This window comes from Electrona antarctica (assembly GCF_951216825.1).
Source record: "Electrona antarctica genome assembly, contig: scaffold_748, whole genome shotgun sequence".
NCBI lineage: Eukaryota > Metazoa > Chordata > Actinopteri > Myctophiformes > Myctophidae > Electrona > Electrona antarctica.
In genome coordinates this window covers 785-25,000 of record NW_027637583.1, presented here as the reverse complement: position 1 = coordinate 25,000, position 24,216 = coordinate 785, and the positions used below count along the sequence as shown (strand labels likewise).

The 24,216-nt window shown below is 46.1% G+C and overlaps 1 protein-coding gene across 1 annotated transcript in view; it reads right to left on the bottom strand.

Moving 5' to 3' along the window:
• LOC306918803 (uncharacterized protein) overlaps positions 1 to 23,787 on the bottom strand; it is a gene marked incomplete at both ends in the record, with an annotated part of 41,480 nt that extends 17,693 nt beyond the window's left edge. Inside the window, 10 exons of the mRNA XM_079531668.1 lie at positions 335 to 487; positions 5,695 to 5,816; positions 12,091 to 12,190; positions 13,363 to 13,432; positions 14,601 to 14,716; positions 16,102 to 16,231; positions 18,234 to 18,306; positions 22,051 to 22,195; positions 23,068 to 23,142; positions 23,724 to 23,787. Of these exons, the coding sequence (XP_079387794.1) occupies positions 335 to 487; positions 5,695 to 5,816; positions 12,091 to 12,190; positions 13,363 to 13,432; positions 14,601 to 14,716; positions 16,102 to 16,231; positions 18,234 to 18,306; positions 22,051 to 22,195; positions 23,068 to 23,142; positions 23,724 to 23,787 (1,048 nt within the window). The remainder of the gene's footprint in view (positions 1 to 334; positions 488 to 5,694; positions 5,817 to 12,090; positions 12,191 to 13,362; positions 13,433 to 14,600; positions 14,717 to 16,101; positions 16,232 to 18,233; positions 18,307 to 22,050; positions 22,196 to 23,067; positions 23,143 to 23,723) is intronic.
• Positions 23,788 to 24,216: the final 429 nt, after the last annotated feature.

Genomic DNA, 24,216 nt, shown 5'->3' with positions numbered 1-24,216 from the left:
CTTAGATTTGGCCGGAATGATTTAGATCAAGAGTTATTCAAGTTTTAAGATTTTCGATCTCGTCGGCTAAAATGGGGGGGGGGGGGGGACATTTTCGATGACGTCCCACCGGAAAAATAACATCGAATGTTGCGCAACAGATGCTCCCAGCCTGTGGATGATGATGCGATCGGTTTTGATATCAATAGTCTTTTTTATCAATCTCCGTCTTAAGCGCTGGGCGTTACTAATTGAAAAGGCGGAGAACTTCGTCCTGTGCGCTCGGGGTGTTAACCTACAGCACAATAACACTGCAAAGAGTGTAAATACTATTTCTAAGCTGGTTTAAACAGACCTTGACTCCGACGTCTTGCACCCCGATGCGGTTCCTCTCTCTGGCCGACTCCTCCTCGTCCTCCTTCAGCCGGTGAGCCACGGACTGGGCCGTCTTCACCATGTTCTTCAGCTCGTCAGGGTACGGCGTGGGGTAGCGCTTCAGGTTACCCTCCTGGGGACAAGGATGGGACAGAACCATTATTATTAGGCTTCAGGTTGCCCTCCTGGGGACAAGGATGGGACAGAACCATTATTATTAGGCTTCAGGTTGCCCTCCTGGGGACAAGGATGGGACAGAACCATTATTATTAGGCTTCAGGTTGCCCTCCTGGGGACAAGGATGGGACAGAACCATTATTATTAGGCTTCAGGTTGCCCTCCTGGGGACAAGGATGGGACAGAACCATTATTATTAGGCTTCAGGTTGCCCTCCTGGGGACAAGGATGGGACAGAACCATTATTATTAGGCTTCAGGTTGCCCTCCTGGGGACAAGGATGGGACAGAACCATTATTATTAGGCTTCAGGTTGCCCTCCTGGGGACAGGGACGGGAACAGAATATCGTTACCATCGTTTGTCATGATAGAAGAAAAAATAAACGTCACAATAATCGTATGATGGAGATTAAAAGTCAATGTGAAATTAACCTCCGTCATACGCTAAGCTTTTGTTGAGCGGCAAATTCAGCACCACTTAAATCCCTCTATACTTGGAAAAAAACAGACCTGTAAATGTTGTACATTCTTATTTCACTGTAGACAAATCGATTCGTCAAAAATAGCAGATCTACGCACGCACGCACAATGTGATGTATTTTGTCTACGGTTTCATCACAGGTTGTGTGTGTGTGTGTGTGTGTGTGTGTGCGACTGTGCGCGAGTGTGTGTGGGTGGGGGGAGGCCAGACAGACACCGGGGCCAGACTGCCATATTCAGCCGGGCACCCACCTCCTGGGTGGGTGCCAGGCTGCCACCTCGTGCCACCTCCTGGGTGGGTGCCAGGCTGCCACCTCGTGCCACCTCCTGGGTGGGTGCCAGGCTGCCACCTCGTGCCACCTCCTGGGTGGGTGCCAGGCTGCCACCTCGTGCCACCTCCTGGGTGGGTGCCAGGCTGCCACCTCGTGCCACCTCCTGGGTGGGTGCCAACCTTGCCATATTGTACGGGCAGGACGCACGGCACGGAGCAAATAGGTGGAAAACACGCCCATTATGACCTCATGTGGAGCTGCTGGGGTGTTGGTCTCTGCTCCCGTAAGGAGGACGGGGTGCAACACACCCATTATGACCTCATGTGGAGCTGCTGGGGTGTTGGTCTCTGCTCCCGTAAGGAGGACGGGGTGCAACACGCCCATTATGACCTCATGTGGAGCTGCTGGGGTGTTGGTCTGCTCCCGTAAGGAGGACGGGGTGCAACACACCCATTATGACCTCATGTGGAGCTGCTGGGGTGTTGGTCTCTGCTCCCGTAAGGAGGACGGGGTGCAACACAAAGCAACACGCCGACTCGCCTGTACCCGCTGGAGTCACTGGTTTGTTAGCCTGCGGTCCACCTATGCTTTCTATGGCACAGGCAGCTCCCTGGGGTCCACCCATAGGGTCCACCTATGCTTTCTATGGCACAGGCAGCTCCCTGGGGTCCACCCATAGGGTCCACCTATGCTTTCTATGGCACAGGCAGCTCCCTGGGGTCCACCCATAGGGTCCACCTATGCTTTCTATGGCACAGGCAGCTCCCTGGGGTCCACCCATAGGGTCCACCTATGCTTTCTATGGCACAGGCAGCTCCCTGGGGTCCACCCATAGGGTCCACCTATGCTTTCTATGGCACAGGCAGCTCCCGGCAGGATCCGCCGGGAGAATCTAGACGCAGCTGCGCGACATGAGACTAATTAATTAGAGCGACAGAGAGAAAGAGAGGAGTGTGTGCGTCAATTTAACAAAGGTGCAGACAATCAGAAATCAGCAGAGAGTGATCGACTACTCTATGCCGTATTGAAGTGGACTGACTCGGTCCCAGACCTTTTTTTTTTCTCCCTGGAAATAAAAACGTCTGGGTTTCCGAGGCTACTGGTTTTGTAGTCCTCAGGACGGTACAACCAAAGCAGAATCAGAATTACAAAGCCTTGAATTAAACACGTTTCTTCAAGTACTTCTTGGAATAGTTTGTGTTTGGTATATCCATCTTTTATTCCAACTCGTAGCGACTGGCCAGACTAAAACAAACAAACATGGGGGACCAAAACAAAGCGATGCCGGAAATAAAATGAAACCACCTTTTACCGTACTGTTATCATCCAGACATCTACAGGCTACTGAAACCACCTTAACGTACTGTTATCATCCAGACATCTACAGGCTACTGAAACCACCTTAACGTACTGTTATCATCCAGACATCTACAGGCTACTGAAACCACCTTAACGTACTGTTATCATCCAGACATCTACAGGCTACTGAAACCACCTTAACGTACTGTTATCATCCAGACATCTACAGGCTACTGAAACCACCTTAACGTACTGTTATCATCCAGACATCTACAGGCTACTGAAACCACCTTAACGTACTGTTATCATCCAGACATCTACAGGCTACTGAAACCACCTTAACGTACTGTTATCATCCAGACATCTACAGGCTACTGAAACCACCTTAACGTACTGTTATCATCCAGACATCTACAGGCTACTGAAACCACCTTAACGTACTGTTATCATCCAGACATCTACAGGCTACTGAAACCACCTTAACGTACTGTTATCATCCAGACATCTACAGGCTACTGAAACCACCTTAACGTACTGTTATCATCCAGACATCTACAGGCTACTGAAACCACCTTAACGTACTGTTATCATCCAGACATCTACAGGCTACTGAAACCACCTTAACGTACTGTTATCATCCAGACATCTACAGGCTACTGAAACCACCTTAACGTACTGTTATCATCCAGACATCTACAGGCTACTGAAACCACCTTAACGTACTGTTATCATCCAGACATCTACAGGCTACTGAAACCACCTTAACGTACTGTTATCATCCAGACATCTACAGGCTACTGAAACCACCTTAACGTACTGTTATCATCCAGACATCTACAGGCTACTGAAACCACCTTAACGTACTGTTATCATCCAGACATCTACAGGCTACTGAAACCACCTTAACGTACTGTTATCATCCAGACATCTACAGGCTACTGAAACCACCTTAACGTACTGTTATCATCCAGACATCTACAGGCTACTGAAACCACCTTAACGTACTGTTATCATCCAGACATCTACAGGCTACTGAAACCACCTTAACGTACTGTTATCATCCAGACATCTACAGGCTACTGAAACCACCTTAACGTACTGTTATCATCCAGACATCTACAGGCTACTGAAACCACCTTAACGTACTGTTATCATCCAGACATCTACAGGCTACTGAAACCACCTTAACGTACTGTTATCATCCAGACATCTACAGGCTACTGAAACCACCTTAACGTACTGTTATCATCCAGACATCTACAGGCTACTGAAACCACCTTAACGTACTGTTATCATCCAGACATCTACAGGCTACTGAAACCACCTTAACGTACTGTTATCATCCAGACATCTACAGGCTACTGAAACCACCTTAACGTACTGTTATCATCCAGACATCTACAGGCTACTGAAACCACCTTAACGTACTGTTATCATCCAGACATCTACAGGCTACTGAAACCACCTTAACGTACTGTTATCATCCAGACATCTACAGGCTACTGAAACCACCTTAACGTACTGTTATCATCCAGACATCTACAGGCTACTGAAACCACCTTAACGTACTGTTATCATCCAGACATCTACAGGCTACTGAAACCACCTTAACGTACTGTTATCATCCAGACATCTACAGGCTACTGAAACCACCTTAACGTACTGTTATCATCCAGACATCTACAGGCTACTGAAACCACCTTAACGTACTGTTATCATCCAGACATCTACAGGCTACTGAAACCACCTTAACGTACTGTTATCATCCAGACATCTACAGGCTACTGAAACCACCTTAACGTACTGTTATCATCCAGACATCTACAGGCTACTGAAACCACCTTAACGTACTGTTATCATCCAGACATCTACAGGCTACTGAAACCACCTTAACGTACTGTTATCATCCAGACATCTACAGGCTACTGAAACCACCTTAACGTACTGTTATCATCCAGACATCTACAGGCTACTGAAACCACCTTAACGTACTGTTATCATCCAGACATCTACAGGCTACTGAAACCACCTTAACGTACTGTTATCATCCAGACATCTACAGGCTACTGAAACCACCTTAACGTACTGTTATCATCCAGACATCTACAGGCTACTGAAACCACCTTAACGTACTGTTATCATCCAGACATCTACAGGCTACTGAAACCACCTTAACGTACTGTTATCATCCAGACATCTACAGGCTACTGAAACCACCTTAACGTACTGTTATCATCCAGACATCTACAGGCTACTGAAACCACCTTAACGTACTGTTATCATCCAGACATCTACAGGCTACTGAAACCACCTTAACGTACTGTTATCATCCAGACATCTACAGGCTACTGAAACCACCTTAACGTACTGTTATCATCCAGACATCTACAGGCTACTGAAACCACCTTAACGTACTGTTATCATCCAGACATCTACAGGCTACTGAAACCACCTTAACGTACTGTTATCATCCAGACATCTACAGGCTACTGAAACCACCTTAACGTACTGTTATCATCCAGACATCTACAGGCTACTGAAACCACCTTAACGTACTGTTATCATCCAGACATCTACAGGCTACTGAAACCACCTTAACGTACTGTTATCATCCAGACATCTACAGGCTACTGAAACCACCTTAACGTACTGTTATCATCCAGACATCTACAGGCTACTGAAACCACCTTAACGTACTGTTATCATCCAGACATCTACAGGCTACTGACAATGTTTTTGTAGGGATAGTTTTATCAGCACATTTAACCCATTTTGGGAGGAAACCCTTTTGGTGTTAGCATTATGTTATGCTTTAGCTATTGAAAAATAGCAGATCTACAAGCTCATAGCGCGCCACCGAGTGGCGCGCTACGAGCTTGTAGATCTGCTATTTTTGAAAAATAGACGACTGACATAGAAACATAGCTTTTTCAGAAAACTGTCAGGATGTAGAAGACAATTTTAGAATCTGATCTCAGGTCAGAATGGGTTAATAGTCCTGTGCTGGGCACCATGTCACCAGAGGCCAACATACTCTCTGAGACCCCAATTTATATTGTACAATCAATGTTAATTTAGTCCCGGGACCCCAGGTTGAAGACAGAGCACTGACCCGAGGCGGCGTCTCCCTCTCGTCTTTGTCCTCGTCGCACTCGAACGCCACCTGCGCTCTCTGCTTCCTCTGCTCCTCCCACAGCGACGGGTTGAAGCTCTCAGAGTCTGAGTTGGGGATATCTGAGAGAAACACACAGAGAAACATGAGTTTGAGGTGGAATATCTGAGAGAAACACACAGAGAAACATGAGTTTGAGGTGGAATATCAGAGAGAAACACACAGAGAAACATGAGTTTGAGGTGGAATATATGAGAGAAACACACAGAGAAACATGAGTTTGAGGTGGAATATCTGAGAGAAACACACAGAGAAACATGAGTTTGAGGTGGAATATCTGAGAGAAACACACAGAGAAACATGAGTTTGAGGTGGAATATCAGAGAAACACAGAAAAACATGAGTTTGAGGTGGAATATCTGAGAGAAACACACAGAAAAACATGAGTTTGAGGTGGAATATCTGAGAGAAACACACAGAGAGACATGAGTTTGAGGTGGAATATCAGAGAGAAACACACAGAGAAACATGAGTTTGAGGTGGAATATCTGAGAGAAACACACAGAGAAACATGAGTTTGAGGTGGAATATCTGAGAGAAACACACAGAGAAACATGAGTTTGAGGTGGAATATCTGAGAGAAACACACAGAGAAACATGAGTTTGAGGTGGAATATCAGAGAAACACACAGAGAAACATGAGTTTGAGGTGGAATATATGAGAGAAACACACAGAGAAACATGAGTTTGAGGTGGAATATCTGAGAGAAACACACAGAGAAACATGAGTTTGAGGTGGAATATCTGAGAGAAACACACAGAGAAACATGAGTTTGAGGTGGAATATCTGAGAGAAACACACAGAGAGACATGAGTTTGAGGTGGAATATCAGAGAAACACACAGAGAAACATGAGTTTGAGGTGGAATATATGAGAGAAACACACAGAGAAACATGAGTTTGAGGTGGAATATCTGAGAGAAACACACAGAGAAACATGAGTTTGAGGTGGAAAATCAGAGAAACACACAGAGAAACATGAGTTTGAGGTGGAATATATGAGAGAAACACACAGAGAAACATGAGTTTGAGGTGGAATATCTGAGAGAAACACACAGAGAAACATGAGTTTGAGGTGGAATATCTGAGAGAAACACACAGAGAAACATGAGTTTGAGGTGGAATATCTGAGAGAAACACACAGAGAAACATGAGTTTGAGGTGGAATATCAGAGAGAAACACACAGAGAAACATGAGTTTGAGGTGGAATATCTGAGAGAAACACACAGAGAAACATGAGTTTGAGGTGGAATATCAGAGAGAAACACACAGAGAAACATGAGTTTGAGGTGGAATATCTGAGAAACACACAGAGAGACATGAGTTTGAGGTGGAATATCAGAGAAACACACAGAGAAACATGAGTTTGAGGTGGAATATCTGAGAGAAACACACAGAGAAACATGAGTTTGAGGTGGAATATCAGAGAAACACACAGAGAAACATGAGTTTGAGGTGGAATATCAGAGAGAAACACACAGAGAAACATGAGTTTGAGGTGGAATATCTGAGAGAAACACACAGAGAAACATGAGTTTGAGGTGGAATATCAGAGAAACACACAGAGAAACATGAGTTTGAGGTGGAATATCAGAGAAACACACAGAGAAACATGAGTTTGAGGTGGAATATCAGAGAAACACACAGAGAAACATGAGTTTGAGGTGGAATATATGAGAGAAACACACAGAGAAACATGAGTTTGAGGTGGAATATCAGAGAAACACACAGAGAAACATGAGTTTGAGGTGGAATATCTGAGAGAAACACACAGAGAAACATGAGTTTGAGGTGGAATATCAGAGAGAAACACACAGAGAAACATGAGTTTGAGGTGGAATATCAGAGAAACACACAGAGAAACATGAGTTTGAGGTGGAATATCTGAGAGAAACACACAGAGAAACATGAGTTTGAGGTGGAATATATGAGAGAAACACACAGAGAAACATGAGTTTGAGGTGGAATATCTGAGAGAAACACACAGAGAAACATGAGTTTGAGGTGGAATATCTGAGAGAAACACACAGAGAAACATGAGTTTGAGGTGGAATATCTGAGAAACACACAGAGAGACATGAGTTTGAGGTGGAATATCTGAGAAACACACAGAGAAACATGAGTTTGAGGTGGAATATCAGAGAGAAACACACAGAGAAACATGAGTTTGAGGTGGAATATCTGAGAGAAACACAGAGAAACATGAGTTTGAGGTGGAATATCTGAGAAACACACAGAGAGACATGAGTTTGAGGTGGAATATCTGAGAAACACACAGAGAGACATGAGTTTGAGGTGGAATATCTGAGAAACACACAGAGAAACATGAGTTTGAGGTGGAATATCAGAGAGAAACACACAGAGAAACATGAGTTTGAGGTGGAATATCAGAGAAACACACAGAGAAACATGAGTTTGAGGTGGAATATCAGAGAAACACACAGAGAAACATGAGTTTGAGGTGGAATATCTGAGAGAAACACAGAGAAACATGAGTTTGAGGTGGAATATATGAGAGAAACACACAGAGAAACATGAGTTTGAGGTGGAATATCTGAGAAACACACAGAGAAACATGAGTTTGAGGTGGAATATCTGAGAGAAAAACACAGAGAAACATGAGTTTGAGGTGGAATATATGAGAGAAACACACAGAGAGACATGAGTTTGAGGTGGAATATCAGAGAAACACACAGAGAAACATGAGTTTGAGGTGGAATATCAGAGAAACACACAGAGAAACATGAGTTTGAGGTGGAATATCTGAGAGAAAAACACAGAGAAACATGAGTTTGAGGTGGAATATCAGAGAGAAACACACAGAGAAACATGAGTTTGAGGTGGAATATCTGAGAGAAACACACAGAGAAACATGAGTTTGAGGTGGAATATCTGAGAAACACACAGAGAAACATGAGTTTGAGGTGGAATATCAGAGAAACACACAGAGAAACATGAGTTTGAGGTGGAATATCTGAGAAACACACAGAGAAACATGAGTTTGAGGTGGAATATCTGAGAGAAACACACAGAGAAACATGAGTTTGAGGTGGAATATCTGAGAGAAACACACAGAGCGGAATTACGTTATTTCCCCCCCCCCCCGCCCCGCCTGAGCCAGAACGTAAAATTACGTCTTTCTATAATGTCATTTAATCCGGGAATTAAAAACTAGTCTAGTGCTTTAAAGCATTATGTTATACTTTAGCTATTGAATAATAGCAGATATACGAGCTCATAGCGCGGCACCGAGTGGCGCGCTATGAGCTTGTAGGTCTGCTATTTTTGAAAAGTCGTGAAAATGTGCCTCAAATCTTTGAATATTATTACAGAGTGAACATTTTAACTAAAATCTTTGCTTCTGGGGGAGGGGTCACTGGAACAACATATTTTCAGATGGGGGGTCGGAGGCATATTTCATATAACTTTTGGGGTCCTTGACATGAAGTATTGAGAACCACTGATACAGAAACATGATGTTTTTCAGAAAAAACAACATTTTAAAAAGACATTTTATTTATTTCGACGTCAGGACTAAAAGGGTTAAATGCGTTGTGGGGGGGGGGGGGGGGGGGGGGGGGGGGGGGGGGGGGGAGTAGGCCAACTTAATTACCCCAGCATAACGCACGGTTGCTAAATTAACTACTTTTTCTCCAGCGCATTAAAAATACCAGTATTACATTTAGTCATTTCAAAAGGCTTGTGTATTAGAGACAGTGACTGTCCAAACGGTTACGTTTTCAGGAAATGTTCCACTGGATCTAATAGTTATTATTTAAGCAGTATTACACGACAAGGTGTGCTTTAATGCCATTAAGGACTTTAAACCATTTAGGCCTGACGTCGAAATTTAAAAAATGTCTTCTAAATTCTCAGTTTTCTGAAATACCTCGTGTTTCTGTATCAGTGGTGCTCAATATTTCATGTCAAGGACCCCAACAATTATATGTAATTGGCCTCCGCCCCCCCCATCTGAAAATATGTTGTTCCAGTGACCCCTCAGAAGCAAAGATTTTACTTTTGTTCTGAAAAAAATATATCCAAAATTTGCACCACATTTTCACGATTTTTCAAAAATAGCAGACCTACAAGCTCGTAGCGCGCCACTCGGTAGCTAAATTATAACATAATGTTTAAAACACCAAAAGGGGTTCCCGCCCAAAATGGGTTAAGCAACGACTGTTTTCAGGACGGCTCCGCTAGGCGGAAGTACGGCGGCTATGACGCCATCGCCGTAGCTGTCAAAATCGTTAAGCAAACAGCCGTCGGCGACAAGTATGGTGACGCGTCTATGCAGCATGTGTCAAACATTAAAAAAACCACCCCGCCGCGCGTCAGCTAACTTGCCGATATTGTGCTGGACATGATCAGCAGTGGAAAGAGGAAGGTGCTGCATGGAGCAATCTGTGTTATTCTAAAACCGTTTTAATAAACATGGTTAATATGACATGTGGTATTAGTGTTATTTCTTCATTCAGAGCATGCCAACACATTACACAGCATAAGAGAGGTGATGGAGCAATCGGTGTGAATGTATGACAGCTAGAATTTCAATAAACATGGTTATGACATGGCGTTGTAGTCACTACGTGGGAGTGTAGGTTCTGCCGTAGTAGAAACTAGGGCTGTGACGGAGAGCAGGTTTATGTATCGAGCACTGATCCATTTCAAGCAGGTTTATGTATCGAGCACTGATCCATTTCAAGCAGGTTTATGTATCGAGCACTGATCCATTTCAAGCAGGTTTATGTATCGAGCACTGATCCATTTCAAGCAGGTTTATGTATCGAGCACTGATCCATTTCCGGTTGCCGGAGCGGACTGCCGTAGCTGTCGTTCACCCAGTATTCACACACACATTCATACACCGATGCTGGAGGAAACCATGCAAGGCACCAACCTGCACATCAGGAGCAATTAGGGGTTCAGAGTCTTGCTCAAGGACACTTCGACACTAACTCTGGGGGAGCCCCCAGGGTTCGAACCGGGAACCTTGCGGTTCCAATCCGGTCACTCTTACCCCTGAGCCACCGCCGCCCCATCTATATCTATGATGAAATCTAGGACATTCAACGAGCAGTACGTTTTCCTCCATATAGCGGGCGATAAACAGCTGGAGCTTTCAATTAATGCTAAACGTACAGTCTTACACATTGTCACATGGACAATGTAAACATTATGACACACACACACACACACACACACACACACACACACACACACACACACACACACACACACACACACACACACACACACACACACACACACACACACACACACACACACACACACACACACACACACACACACACACACACCTTTGTTTTTCAGATTACAACGTGTGCGTACATTACCACTCCTATGTCCTGCTCTGCTGGGGAAACATGTTGTGTGTGTGTGTACTTACTTAACACTGCGTCGAAAATAGCAGATCTACAAGCTCTACAGATCTACAAGCTCACGGCACGTTGAACGTGCTGTGAGCGGCGAGGTGTAACTCCATCTTGGGAGCAGCGGGTGGCGATGTGTTTCACACATCATTTCATTTTCTAGCTAGCAAATCGCAAGTCTTCCCTCCCATAGTGGGGGTGTCGGTCGTATTACTTAGTTTGAGACAGAGCCAAAGAGTAAGACGGAGTTTACGACAACTCCGTTCACTTCATGGGGCTTCGGTCCAATGGCGGCTCTCCTACATAGACTCCGATAGAGCGTCGCAGTCCCGCCCCCTCGAAGACCTGAAAAATAATTCCCCGTTCATTTTCCTCATAGACTTTGCAGAAAGTATTTATTTAAAGACGTTTACGCTGCGGACAAAGCCAACTCGAGTTGTGACAAATCATCACAATAAACACAATGTTTTGGGCCGAACAAATAATTAGAAAGAAGAAAAAAACGGCAGGTTACAACACTTTCTTTGTAATTATTTGTTTGGTCCAAAATATTGTGTTTGATGTCATGATTTGTCACGACAAGAGTTGGCTTTGTTGGCTCGCTTATAAGGTCTTTAAATAAATACTATTTGAAATGTCTATGAGGATGATGCATTGGGAATTATTTCCTGGGCCTGGCGTCGTCATGAAAGGGGGCGGGACTGCGATGCTCTATTGACGAAGAGGGACACCAGAAGTTTCCGGAATGCATTGGAGTCTATGGGCTCGCGCGAGTACATGGACCACATGACCGGGCTGTTTTCTGCCCCCTCAATGTCGCAACTCTGTCTAAACTCCACAGCTCTGGTTTGAGACAGGTAGGAGAGACACAGACACAGACACGCACACGCACACGCACACGCACACGCACGCACACAATTTTGTAGTGGTTGTTGTACTTACACTCCTCTGTGCGGCTCTGCTGGGGGAACATGTAGTTGGTCAGAACCGTCTTCTGGGTCTCTGGATCCTCCTCTTTCTGGAGGGGGATGAGGGGCTTGGACTGGAGGGGGGGGGGGGGGGGGGGGGGGGGACATATGATAGAAATAGTCATCAAGCTAGTTAACAACCTAACTTCCTTCGGGATGAGTGACTTGGACTGAAGGAGGGAGGGGGACAATTTACAATGTAGGCATTTAGCAGACGCTCTTAATCCAGAGAGATTTACAGTGAGCAAAAACATATGGTGATACATCAAAGACACGGCAATAGTCATCAAGGATCACAGGCAAGCCAAGAACCTAACATCCATCTAACAGAAGCATATCTCTACCATGAAACTATGAGTATACTATACACTGCCATAGCATTCTATGTCCACATAGGGGTGCATACTTAGTTTAGACTAGTCATTGGTTAGACATGGGTTAAGGTTAGGTTTAGGTGTGCTGCCCCGTGGGAGGTTAGGTTTAGGGTGAGGGTTTGAGATAGGTTGTAGTTGTAGGACTAATGACTGGTCTAACCAATGACTAGTCTAAACCAGGTAGATAGGTTGTAGTTGTAGGACTAATGACTGGTCTAACCAATGACTAGTCTAAACCACGTACTGTCTAAACTAAGCACTGCACCCGTCTACATCAAATGCTACCTAAGTTGCATAAGTTTAGCCTTTGCATACGCCTGTAGGTCGTCGAGGCTAGGGGAGGGGCTACGGGCTACTATGGAGTCTGAAGAGGTGGGTTTTCAGACTATGGTGGAAGATGGGGAAGATGTCTGCATGTAGCATGTAGCATGTAGCATGCAACAGGAGAATGTTTCACATATTCATACTAGAGATGACCTGATCAAGTTTTTTTTGTGTGAATGAAACGGAATAAGCTATGATGACTAAAACTAAGACTAAATATATTGACAATTTCGTCAACAAATACAAATTAGACTAAAATGTTAGGAAGGACAAGAGATCCAGTATAATTCATTTTACACCTGGTTGCATGCTGAAAATAGCCGATCTACAAGCTCACAACGCGTCGCGCTGTGAGCTTGTAGATCGGCTATTTTCAGCAAGTGTAAAATCAGCCATTACGACGGCATCAATGCATCAAAATACATTTTAGTCGACTAAAATTGCATGACATTTAGTCGATTAACATACAAAAAAACATTCCAGGTGACTAAAATGTGACTAAAACTAAACTAAACGGGGTAGCCATTAACGTGAAGGTGAATGGCTACCTGGTTCTCCGACAGCCACATGGCCGTCATCTGGCTCAGCTTGGTGAAACTGTACGGAAGATGCTTCAGCCTGCAAGGAAGAAGACACACACGTCACACTGGACACTCAACAGTCTACTAAACACACTCTGGACACTCAACAGTCTACTAAACACACACTGGACACTCAACAGTCTACTAAACACACTCTGGACACTCAACAGTCTACTAAACACACACTGGACACTCAACAGTCTACTAAACACACACTGGACACTCAACAGTCTACTAAACACACACTGGACACTCAACAGTCTACTAAACACACACTGGACACTCAACAGTCTACTAAACACACTCTGGACACTCAACAGTCTACTAAACACACACTGGACACTAAACAGTCTACTAAACACACTCTGGACACTCAACAGTCTACTAAACACACACTGGACACTCAACAGTCTACTAAACACACACTGGACACTCAACAGTCTACTAAACACACTCTGGACACTCAACAGTCTACTAAACACACACTGGACACTCAACAGTCTACTAAACACACACTGGACACTCAACAGTCTACTAAACACACACTGGACACTCAACAGTCTACTAAACACACACTGGACACTCAACAGTCTACTAAACACACACTGGACACTCAACAGTCTACTAAACACACTCTGGACACTCAACAGTCTACTAAACACACACTGGACACTAAACAGTCTACTAAACACACTCTGGACACTCAACAGTCTACTAAACACACACTGGACACTCAACAGTCTACTAAACACACACTGGACACTCAACAGTCTACTAAACACACACTGGACACTCAACAGTCTACTAAACACACTCTGGACACTCAACAGTCTACTAAACACACACTGGACACTCAACAGTCTACTAAACACACACTGGACACTCAACAGTCTACTAAACACACACTGGACACTCAACAGTCTACTAAACACACACTGGACACTCAACAGTCTACTAAACACACTCTGGACACTCAACAGTCTACTAAACACACACTGGACACTCAACAGTCTACTAAACACACTCTGGACACTCAACAGTCTACTAAACACACACTGGACACTCAACAGTCTACTAAACACACTCAACGGTCTACTAAACACACACTGGACACTCAACAGTCTACTAAACACACGCGCCACGACACTCAACAGTCTATATACGTTTTTTGATTGATTGACTGAACGCTTTAGTCAGACACTCACCTGTTGTCACTGAGGTTGATGACCTTCAGTCGGGTCATGTCTCCCATCTCGTCGGGCAGAGACTCCAGCTTGTTGGAGTGCAGGAACAGCACTGTGGCGTTCTGCCACAAGCCCATCTGACAGGGAGAGAAGGGGTTAACATACTGACCCATCTGACAGGGAGAGAAGGGGTGTAAATTACTACCCTACTGACCCAGGGTGTGCACACCGAAGGTCCCACATGCGGAAATCACCCGTTGGTCTAACATGCGTTGTGTCGTGCTTGCGGTTAGCGTTTGGTTAGGGTTGTCGGTCTCATAGGAGGCCTTCGCTATGTTTCATCAGTTTCAATTGAAACGGGCCTTCACCCTCTAGAGAGGACGATGCACGAGCAAGACGTGTATGGGGGGGGGGGGCCTTGAAACGGGCCTCCAGATCCCTAAGGCCGCCCCTGGTCGGTCTAATGACTGTCGGACCTTTGGTGTGTCGGAACTAAAGCCTGTACCCTACTGACCCCTCTGACGGGGTGAGAGGTCACCCGGTCAGCTAAGACTACAGCCTGTAGCCTACTGACCCCTCTGACGGGGAGAGGGGTCACCCGGTCAGCTAAGACTACAGCCTATAGCCTACTGACCCCTCTGACGGGGAGAGGGGTCACCCGTTCAGCTAAGACTACAGCCTGTAGCCTACTGACCCCTCTGACGGGGAGAGGGGTCACCCGGTCAGCTAAGACTACAGCCTGTAGCCTACTGACCCCTCTGACGGGGTGAGGGGTCACCCGTTCAGCTAAGACTACAGCCTGTAGCCTACTGACCCCTCTGACGGGGTGAGGGGTCACCCGTTCAGCTAAGACTACAGCCTGTAGCCTACTGACCCCTCTGACGGGGTGAGGGGTCACCCGGTCAGCTAAGACTACAGCCTGTAGCCTACTGACCCCTCTGACGGGGTGAGGGGTCACCCGTTCAGCTAAGACTACAGCCTGTAGCCTACTGACCCCTCTGACGGGGTGAGAGGTCACCCGGTCAGCTAAGACTACAGCCTGTAGCCTACTGACCCCTCTGACGGGGTGAGGGGTCACCCGTTCAGCTAAGACTACAGCCTGTAGCCTACTGACCCCTCTGACGGGGTGAGGGGTCACCCGTTCAGCTAAGACTACAGCCTGTAGCCTACTGACCCCTCTGACGGGGTGAGGGGTCACCCGTTCAGCTAAGACTACAGCCTGTAGCCTACTGACCCCTCTGACGGGGTGAGGGGTCACCCGTTCAGCTAAGACTACAGCCTGTAGCCTACTGACCCCTCTGACGGGGAGAGGGGTCACCCGGTCAGCTAAGACTACAGCCTGTAGCCTACTGACCCCTCTGACGGGGTGAGAGGTCACCCGTTCAGCTAAGACTACAGCCTGTAGCCTACTGACCCCTCTGACGGGGTGAGAGGTCACCCGTTCAGCTAAGATGGCCGCCCCCCAAACCACGGCACCATTCATGCATGCAAGGAAGTCAAATCAAGCAGTAACGGCACTGACCTCCGGGGGGAGCTGTGTGAGGAAGTTGTGGTCTGCGGCGAACGTGCGGATGTTGACGCACTGCCCGACGGACGACGGCAGCGCTTCGATCTCGTTGAAGCTGCAGTCCAGCTCGTCTAGAGATGTCAGGCTGTATGGATTACATATGGATTACATATGGATTACATATAGATTACATATAGACACCCCAAAGTTATTAGTGCAGCCGCGCCCAGCAGTTCTCAACAGGCCAGTTAGGGCCCCTATCTGGACCCTACCTCGACCCTAACAGGCCAGTTAGGGCCCCTATCTGGACCCTACCTCGACCCTAACAGGCCAGTTAGGGCCCCTATCTGGACCCTACCTCGACCCTAACAGGCCAGTTAGGGCCCCTATCTGGACCCTACCTCGACCCTAACAGGCCAGTTGGGGCCCCTATCTGGACCCTACCTCGACCCTAACAGGCCAGTTGGGGCCCCTATCTGGACCCTACCTCGACCCTAACAGGCCAGTTGGGGCCCCTATCTGGACCCTACCTCGACCCTAACAGGCCAGTTGGGGCCCCTATCTGGACCCTACCTCGACCCTAACAGGCCAGTTGGGGCCCCTATCTGGACCCTACCTCGACCCTAACAGGCCAGTTAGGGCCCCTATCTGGACCCTACCTCGACCCTAACAGGCCAGTTAGGGCCCCTATCTGGACCCTACCTCGACCCTAACAGGCCAGTTAGGGCCCCTATCTGGACCCTACCTCGGCCCTAACAGGCCAGTTAGGGCCCCTATCTGGACCCTAACTGGGCCCTAACAGGCCAGTTGGGGCCCCTATCTGGACCCTACCTCGACCCTAACAGGCCAGTTGGGGCCCCTATCTGGACCCTACCTCGACCCTAACAGGCCAGTTGGGGCCCCTATCTGGACCCTACCTCGACCCTTACAGGCCAGTTGGGGCCCCTATCTGGACCCTACCTCGACCCTAACAGGCCAGTTAGGGCCCCTATCTGGACCCTACCTCGACCCTAACAGGCCAGTTAGGGCCCCTATCTGGACCCTACCTCGGCCCTAACAGGCCAGTTGGGGCCCCTATCTGGACCCTAACTGGGCCCTAACAGGCCAGTTGGGGCCCCTATCTGGACCCTACCTCGACCCTAACAGGCCAGTTGGGGCCCCTATCTGGACCCTACCTCGACCCTAACAGGCCAGTTAGGGCCCCTATCTGGACCCTACCTCGACCCTTACAGGCCAGTTGGGGCCCCTATCTGGACCCTACCTCGACCCTAACAGGCCAGTTAGGGCCCCTATCTGGACCCTACCTCGACCCTAACAGGCCAGTTAGGGCCCCTATCTGGACCCTACCTCGACCCTAACAGGCCAGTTAGGGCCCCTATCTGGACCCTACCTCGACCCTAACAGGCCAGTTAGGGCCCCTATCTGGACCCTACCTCGACCCTAACAGGCCAGTTAGGGCCCCTATCTGGACCCTACCTCGACCCTAACAGGCCAGTTAGGGCCCCTATCTGGACCCTACCTCGACCCTAACTGGGCCCCTGTCTTTAACCCATTCTGGACAGGAACGCCTATTAGCTTTAAGCATTGTTACACTTTAGCTATTGAAAAATAGCAGATCTACAAGCTACGAGCTTGTAGATCTGCTATTTTTGAAAAATCATTGAAATTTGGCCCAAATCTTTGAATATAATTATATTCTTTCAGAGAACGTTTTTAACTCAAATCTTTGCTTTTTTTGGGGGGGGGGGGGGGGGGGGTCCCTGCCCTGGAACAACATATTTTCAGATGGGGGTCCACGGCCAAATACAGATAATTCTGGGGGTCCTAGACATGAAAAAGGTTGAGCACCACTGACGGAAACATAGGGTTTTCAGAAAACTTTTAGGATTTAGAAGACTTTTTTTTTTTAATCGGCCTCAGGTCAAAATGCGTTAACAGTGTGAAGTGAGGGGCGCCCCCTGTCTTTATATCAGCCACACGACGTCTTACGCTGTCCTCTAGTTCTCTAAACAAACATTAGGAATCCCATATACTAGGCTTCCAAAGCCTGCCATGTGATGTCATCTTCCAAAGGGATATAGCGCCACTCAAACATTATGAATTCAACAAACAAAGAAAGCACATTTTTAACACAACTTTGAACTCACCCTCCTATTGAGTCTGGCAAATACATGAGCTGGTTCTCATCCACCTTCAATGCAGTGAGTTTCTTTAGTGTGCCTGGGGGGGGGGGGGGGGGAGAGACACAGAGAGAGAGAGAGAGAGATAGAGGGAGAACAAGAGTTCGTTTTAGTTTTATTTATTCGCACAATAACAACAGTACAAAAAAGTTAAATTATTAAAGTGCAGAGAAAAAGTGCGAGAAAGGAAACCCATAAAGGAAAATGATATGGAAACCTCTCACAAGCTCTCACAAGCTCTCACAAGAGCTTGAAGATCTGCTATTTGCACTACTTGTGTGCGTCCATCTGCACGGTGCGTCTATGACGAAGTAGGGCATCGATTTACGAGGAAAATAAATCGTAAAATACTTTCTGCCAGACAGCGCCGATAATGCATCACAGCTATTGATACCATGGATCATATCATCAATAATGCAGTTGGTTTCAATGCATGTCGGATTCTATTGCACTCCTGCCTCTCGTTTCATACGGCTTGGATCTTCCTGTCAATATTTCAGTATTAAATACAGGTGTGTTTATTTGAAAACAAAGGTGTAACTGTAATCCCATCCTCTTGCAGGTGTTATAAAGGTTTATGTTACCTATAGACCCAGGTAGCTGTAGGTGTTATACAGATATGTGTTACCTATAGATCCCGGTAGCTGTAGGTGTTATACAGATATGTGTTACCTATAGATCCCGGTAGCTGTAGGTGTTATACAGATATGTGTTACCTATAGATCCCGGTAGCTGTAGGTGTTATACAGATATGTGTTACCTATAGATCCAGGTAGCTGTAGGTGTTATACAGATATGTGTTACCTATAGATCCCGGTAGCTGTAGGTGTTATACAGATATGTGTTACCTATAGACCCAGGTAGCTGTAGGTGTTATACAGATATGTGTTACCTATAGACCCAGGTAGCTGTAGGTGTTATACAGATATGTGTCCTATAGACCCAGGTAGCTGTAGGTGTTATACAGATATGTGTTACCTATAGATCCAGGTAGCTGTAGGTGTTATACAGATATGTGTCCTATAGACCCAGGTAGCTGTAGGTGTTATACAGATATGTGTTACCTATAGACCCAGGTAGCTGTAGGTGTTATACAGATATGTGTCCTATAGACCCAGGTAGCTGTAGGTGTTATACAGATATGTGTTACCTATAGATCCCGGTAGCTGTAGGTGTTATACAGATATGTGTTACCTATAGATCCAGGTAGCTGTAGGTGTTATACAGATATGTGTTACCTATAGACCCAGGTAGCTGTAGGTGTTATACAGATATGTGTCCTATAGACCCAGGTAGCTGTAGGTGTTATACAGATATGTGTTACCTATAGATCCAGGTAGCTGTAGGTGTTATACAGATATGTGTCCTATAGACCCAGGTAGCTGTAGGTGTTATACAGATATGTGTTACCTATAGATCCCGGTAGCTGTAGGTGTTATACAGATATGTGTTACCTATAGATCCAGGTAGCTGTAGGTGTTATACAGATATGTGTTACCTATAGATCCAGGTAGCTGTAGGTGTTATACAGATATGTGTTACCTATAGACCCAGGTAGCTGTAGGTGTTATACAGATATGTGTTACCTATAGACCCAGGTAGCTGTAGGTGTTATACAGATATGTGTTACCTATAGACCCAGGTAGCTGTAGGTGTTATACAGATATGTGTTACCTATAGACCCAGGTAGCTGTAGGTGTTATACAGATATGTGTTACCTATAGACCCAGGTAGCTGTAGGTGTTATACAGATATGTGATACCTATAGATCCCGGTAGCTGTAGGTGTTATACAGATATGTGTTACCTATAGACCCAGGTAGCTGTAGGTGTTATACAGATATGTGTTACCTATAGATCCCGGTAGCTGTAGGTGTTATACAGATATGTGTTACCTATAGATCCCGGTAGCTGTAGGTGTTATACAGATATGTGTTACCTATAGACCCAGGTAGCTGTAGGTGTTATACAGATATGTGTTACCTATAGATCCAGGTAGCTGTAGGTGTTATACAGATATGTGTTACCTATAGACCCAGGTAGCTGTAGGTGTTATACAGATATGTGTTACCTATAGATCCCGGTAGCTGTAGGTGTTATACAGATATGTGTTACCTATAGATCCCGGTAGCTGTAGGTGTTATACAGATATGTGTTACCTATAGACCCAGGTAGCTGTAGGTGTTATACAGATATGTGTTACCTATAGATCCAGGTAGCTGTAGGTGTTATACAGATATGTGTTACCTATAGACCCAGGTAGCTGTAGGTGTTATACAGATATGTGTTACCTATAGATCCCGGTAGCTGTAGGTGTTATACAGATATGTGTTACCTATAGACCCAGGTAGCTGTAGGTGTTATACAGATATGTGTTACCTATAGATCCCGGTAGCTGTAGGTGTTATACAGATATGTGTTACCTATAGACCCAGGTAGCTGTAGGTGTTATACAGATATGTGTTACCTATAGATCCCGGTAGCTGTAGGTGTTATACAGATATGTGTTACCTATAGATCCCGGTAGCTGTAGGTGTTATACAGATATGTGTTACCTATAGATCCAGGTAGCTGTAGGTGTTATACAGATATGTGTTACCTATAGATCCAGGTAGCTGTAGGTGTTATACAGATATGTGTTACCTATAGATCCAGGTAGCTGTAGGTGTTATACAGATATGTGTTACCTATAGATCCCGGTAGCTGTAGGTGTTATACAGATATGTGTTACCTATAGATCCAGGTAGCTGTAGGTGTTATACAGATATGTGTCCTATAGATCCAGGTAGCTGTAGGTGTTATACAGATATGTGTTACCTATAGATCCCGGTAGCTGTAGGTGTTATACAGATATGTGTTACCTATAGACCCAGGTAGCTGTAGGTGTTATACAGATATGTGTTACCTATAGACCCAGGTAGCTGTAGGTGTTATACAGATATGTGTTACCTATAGATCCAGGTAGCTGTAGGTGTTATACAGATATGTGTTACCTATAGATCCAGGTAGCTGTAGGTGTTATACAGATATGTGTTACCTATAGATCCCGGTAGCTGTAGGTGTTATACAGATATGTGTTACCTATAGACCCAGGTAGCTGTAGGTGTTATACAGATATGTGTTACCTATAGACCCAGGTAGCTGTAGGTGTTATACAGATATGTGTTACCTATAGATCCCGGTAGCTGTAGGTGTTATACAGATATGTGTTACCTATAGACCCAGGTAGCTGTAGGTGTTATACAGATATGTGTTACCTATAGATCCCGGTAGCTGTAGGTGTTATACAGATATGTGTTACCTATAGACCCAGGTAGCTGTAGGTGTTATACAGATATGTGTTACCTATAGATCCAGGTAGCTGTAGGTGTTATACAGATATGTGTTACCTATAGATCCCGGTAGCTGTAGGTGTTATACAGAAATGTGTTACCTATAGATCCCGGTAGCTGTAGGTGTTATACAGATATGTGTTACCTATAGATCCAGGTAGCTGTAGGTGTTATACAGATATGTGTTACCTATAGACCCAGGTAGCTGTAGGTGTTATACAGATATGTGTTACCTATAGACCCAGGTAGCTGTAGGTGTTATACAGAAATGTGTTACCTATAGATCCCGGTAGCTGTAGGTGTTATACAGATATGTGTTACCTATAGATCCAGGTAGCTGTAGGTGTTATACAGATATGTGTTACCTATAGACCCAGGTAGCTGTAGGTGTTATACAGATATGTGTTACCTATAGATCCAGGTAGCTGTAGGTGTTATACAGATATGTGTTACCTATAGATCCAGGTAGCTGCGTCAGGGCGTTGTTGGACAGCAGAAGGTCCTGCAGGTTCTCACATCCTGAGATCTGCTCGTCCAACATCTCTAGGTTGTTCTTGGACACGTCCATGTAGGACAGCTGCTTCAGCATGCCTACGCTCTGTTGGCGCGCACGCACGCACGCACACACACACACGCACACGCGCACACACACACACACACACACACACACGCACACACACACGCACACATGCGCAGACACGCACGCACATGCACACGCACATACACAGAGGGAGAGCGAGTTAACTCATTTGGATGTACACAAGGTTCCCAGTGTTTGGTTTTGGAGTCTTCCGAGACATGACGGTGAAAATAATGTTCAGAGGAAAAAGAGCACGGCAGAAGATATATCAACCCTTTGGCTTGTTGTTGGCGCAGTGAAGTCCTCACGTCACACGCACGCACACACGCACGCACGCACGCACGCACGCACGCACGCAGTGCACACACACACATTCAAAAAGACCATTGAATTGCACTTGAAACCAGGTTCAAATCCACAGTGGAAGAGGACAGTGACATACGTAGTGCTGCTTCAAAACCCATTCTGGGCGGGAACCCTTTTGGTGATACTTTAGCTGTTGAAAAATAGCAGATCTACAAGCTCGTAGTGCGGCGGCTTGTAGATCTGCTATTTTTGAAAAGTCGTGAGAACGTGACGCAAATCTTTGAATGTATATTCTTTCAGAGCGAACGTTTTTAACTCAAATCTTTGCTTCTGGGGAGGGAGGGGGGGGGGGGGGGGGGGGTCCCTGGAACAACATATTTTCAGATGGGGGGGTCGGCGGACACAGATAATTAGCTGATTAGTTTAATCTGCAACGTTGTGTTCTCACTCAACAGTAAAACAACCAACAGGGGTTGGGTTTTTAAAAACAACTGTACGTCAAGCCGTGTGTACCCCAGGGGAAGAACATCAGTCAATCAATCAATCAATCAATCAATCAATCAATCAATCAGAGCTCTCCGTACCCCAGGTAGAAAGGTCAGTCTGTTCCCGTCCATCCACAGCTCCTTGATTCCCGTCAGCTGCTCCAGAACCTCAGGCTGAGAGAGAGCGAGAGAGAGGCAGAGACACAGTACCAGTAAGCCTGTCTGTGTCTGTGTGTGTGTGTGTGTGTATGTGTGTGTGTGTGTGTGTGTGTGTGTGTGTGTGTGTGTGTGTGTGTGTGTGTGTGTGTGCGCGTGCGTGTCTGAGTGACGGCCGGGCTACACCAGGCTTTGCGTGCACGTTTACGCCCACACACGAGCCCCGCGCACGCGCACTTAAAATAGGACTGGACCTAAAAGCGTGTGTGTGCGTATATGCGTAAAACGCGCACAAAACCGCCCGGTGTATGTAGCCCGGCCGTGTGTGTGTGTGCGTCTGTGAGTGAGTGAGTGTGTGTGTGTGTGTGCAGGCTAACAGTAGATTGGATTACAGCTACATTGACAGTCAAAGCATATGAATCACAACAATGTATTTTTATTCCACAGTGATATTAAGTGCCGTCGTTAAAGATAAATGCATTATGGTGTGTGTGTGTGTGTGTGTCTGTGTGTGTGTGTGTGTGTGTGTGTGTCTGTGTGTGTGTGTGTGTGTGTGTGTGTGTCTGTGTCTGTGTGTGTGTGTGTGTGTAAACACTCACCACTTCAGTGAACTCGTTGCTCCCCAGGTCCAACCTCTCCAGCTGGGTGAGCTTGTGCATGCTTCTGCAGAGAGACACACACACATGTGTTAGAGCTCGCGCACGCACACACACACACACACACACACACACACACACACACACACACGCACACACACACACACGTTAGAGCTCGCACACGCACACACACACACACATTTCGCCGACTAAAACTAAGGGCCAATTCATACTCCTATTTTACCGCTGTAGTGCCGAAATGATTTCGGCTTGTCAGAAATTTTCAGTAGCACCGAAGAGCCGACTTTAGGACGGTACCCGCCCCACATGTTAGAGCTCGCACACACACACACACACACACACACACACACACACACACACACACGCAGGGCACCCCTCTTCAGACGCCACCTCGCCGAGTGCCGCGCTACGAGCTTGTAGATCTGAAAAACCTTAGCCCATTTTGGGCGGGAACCCCTTTTGGTGTTTCAAGCAT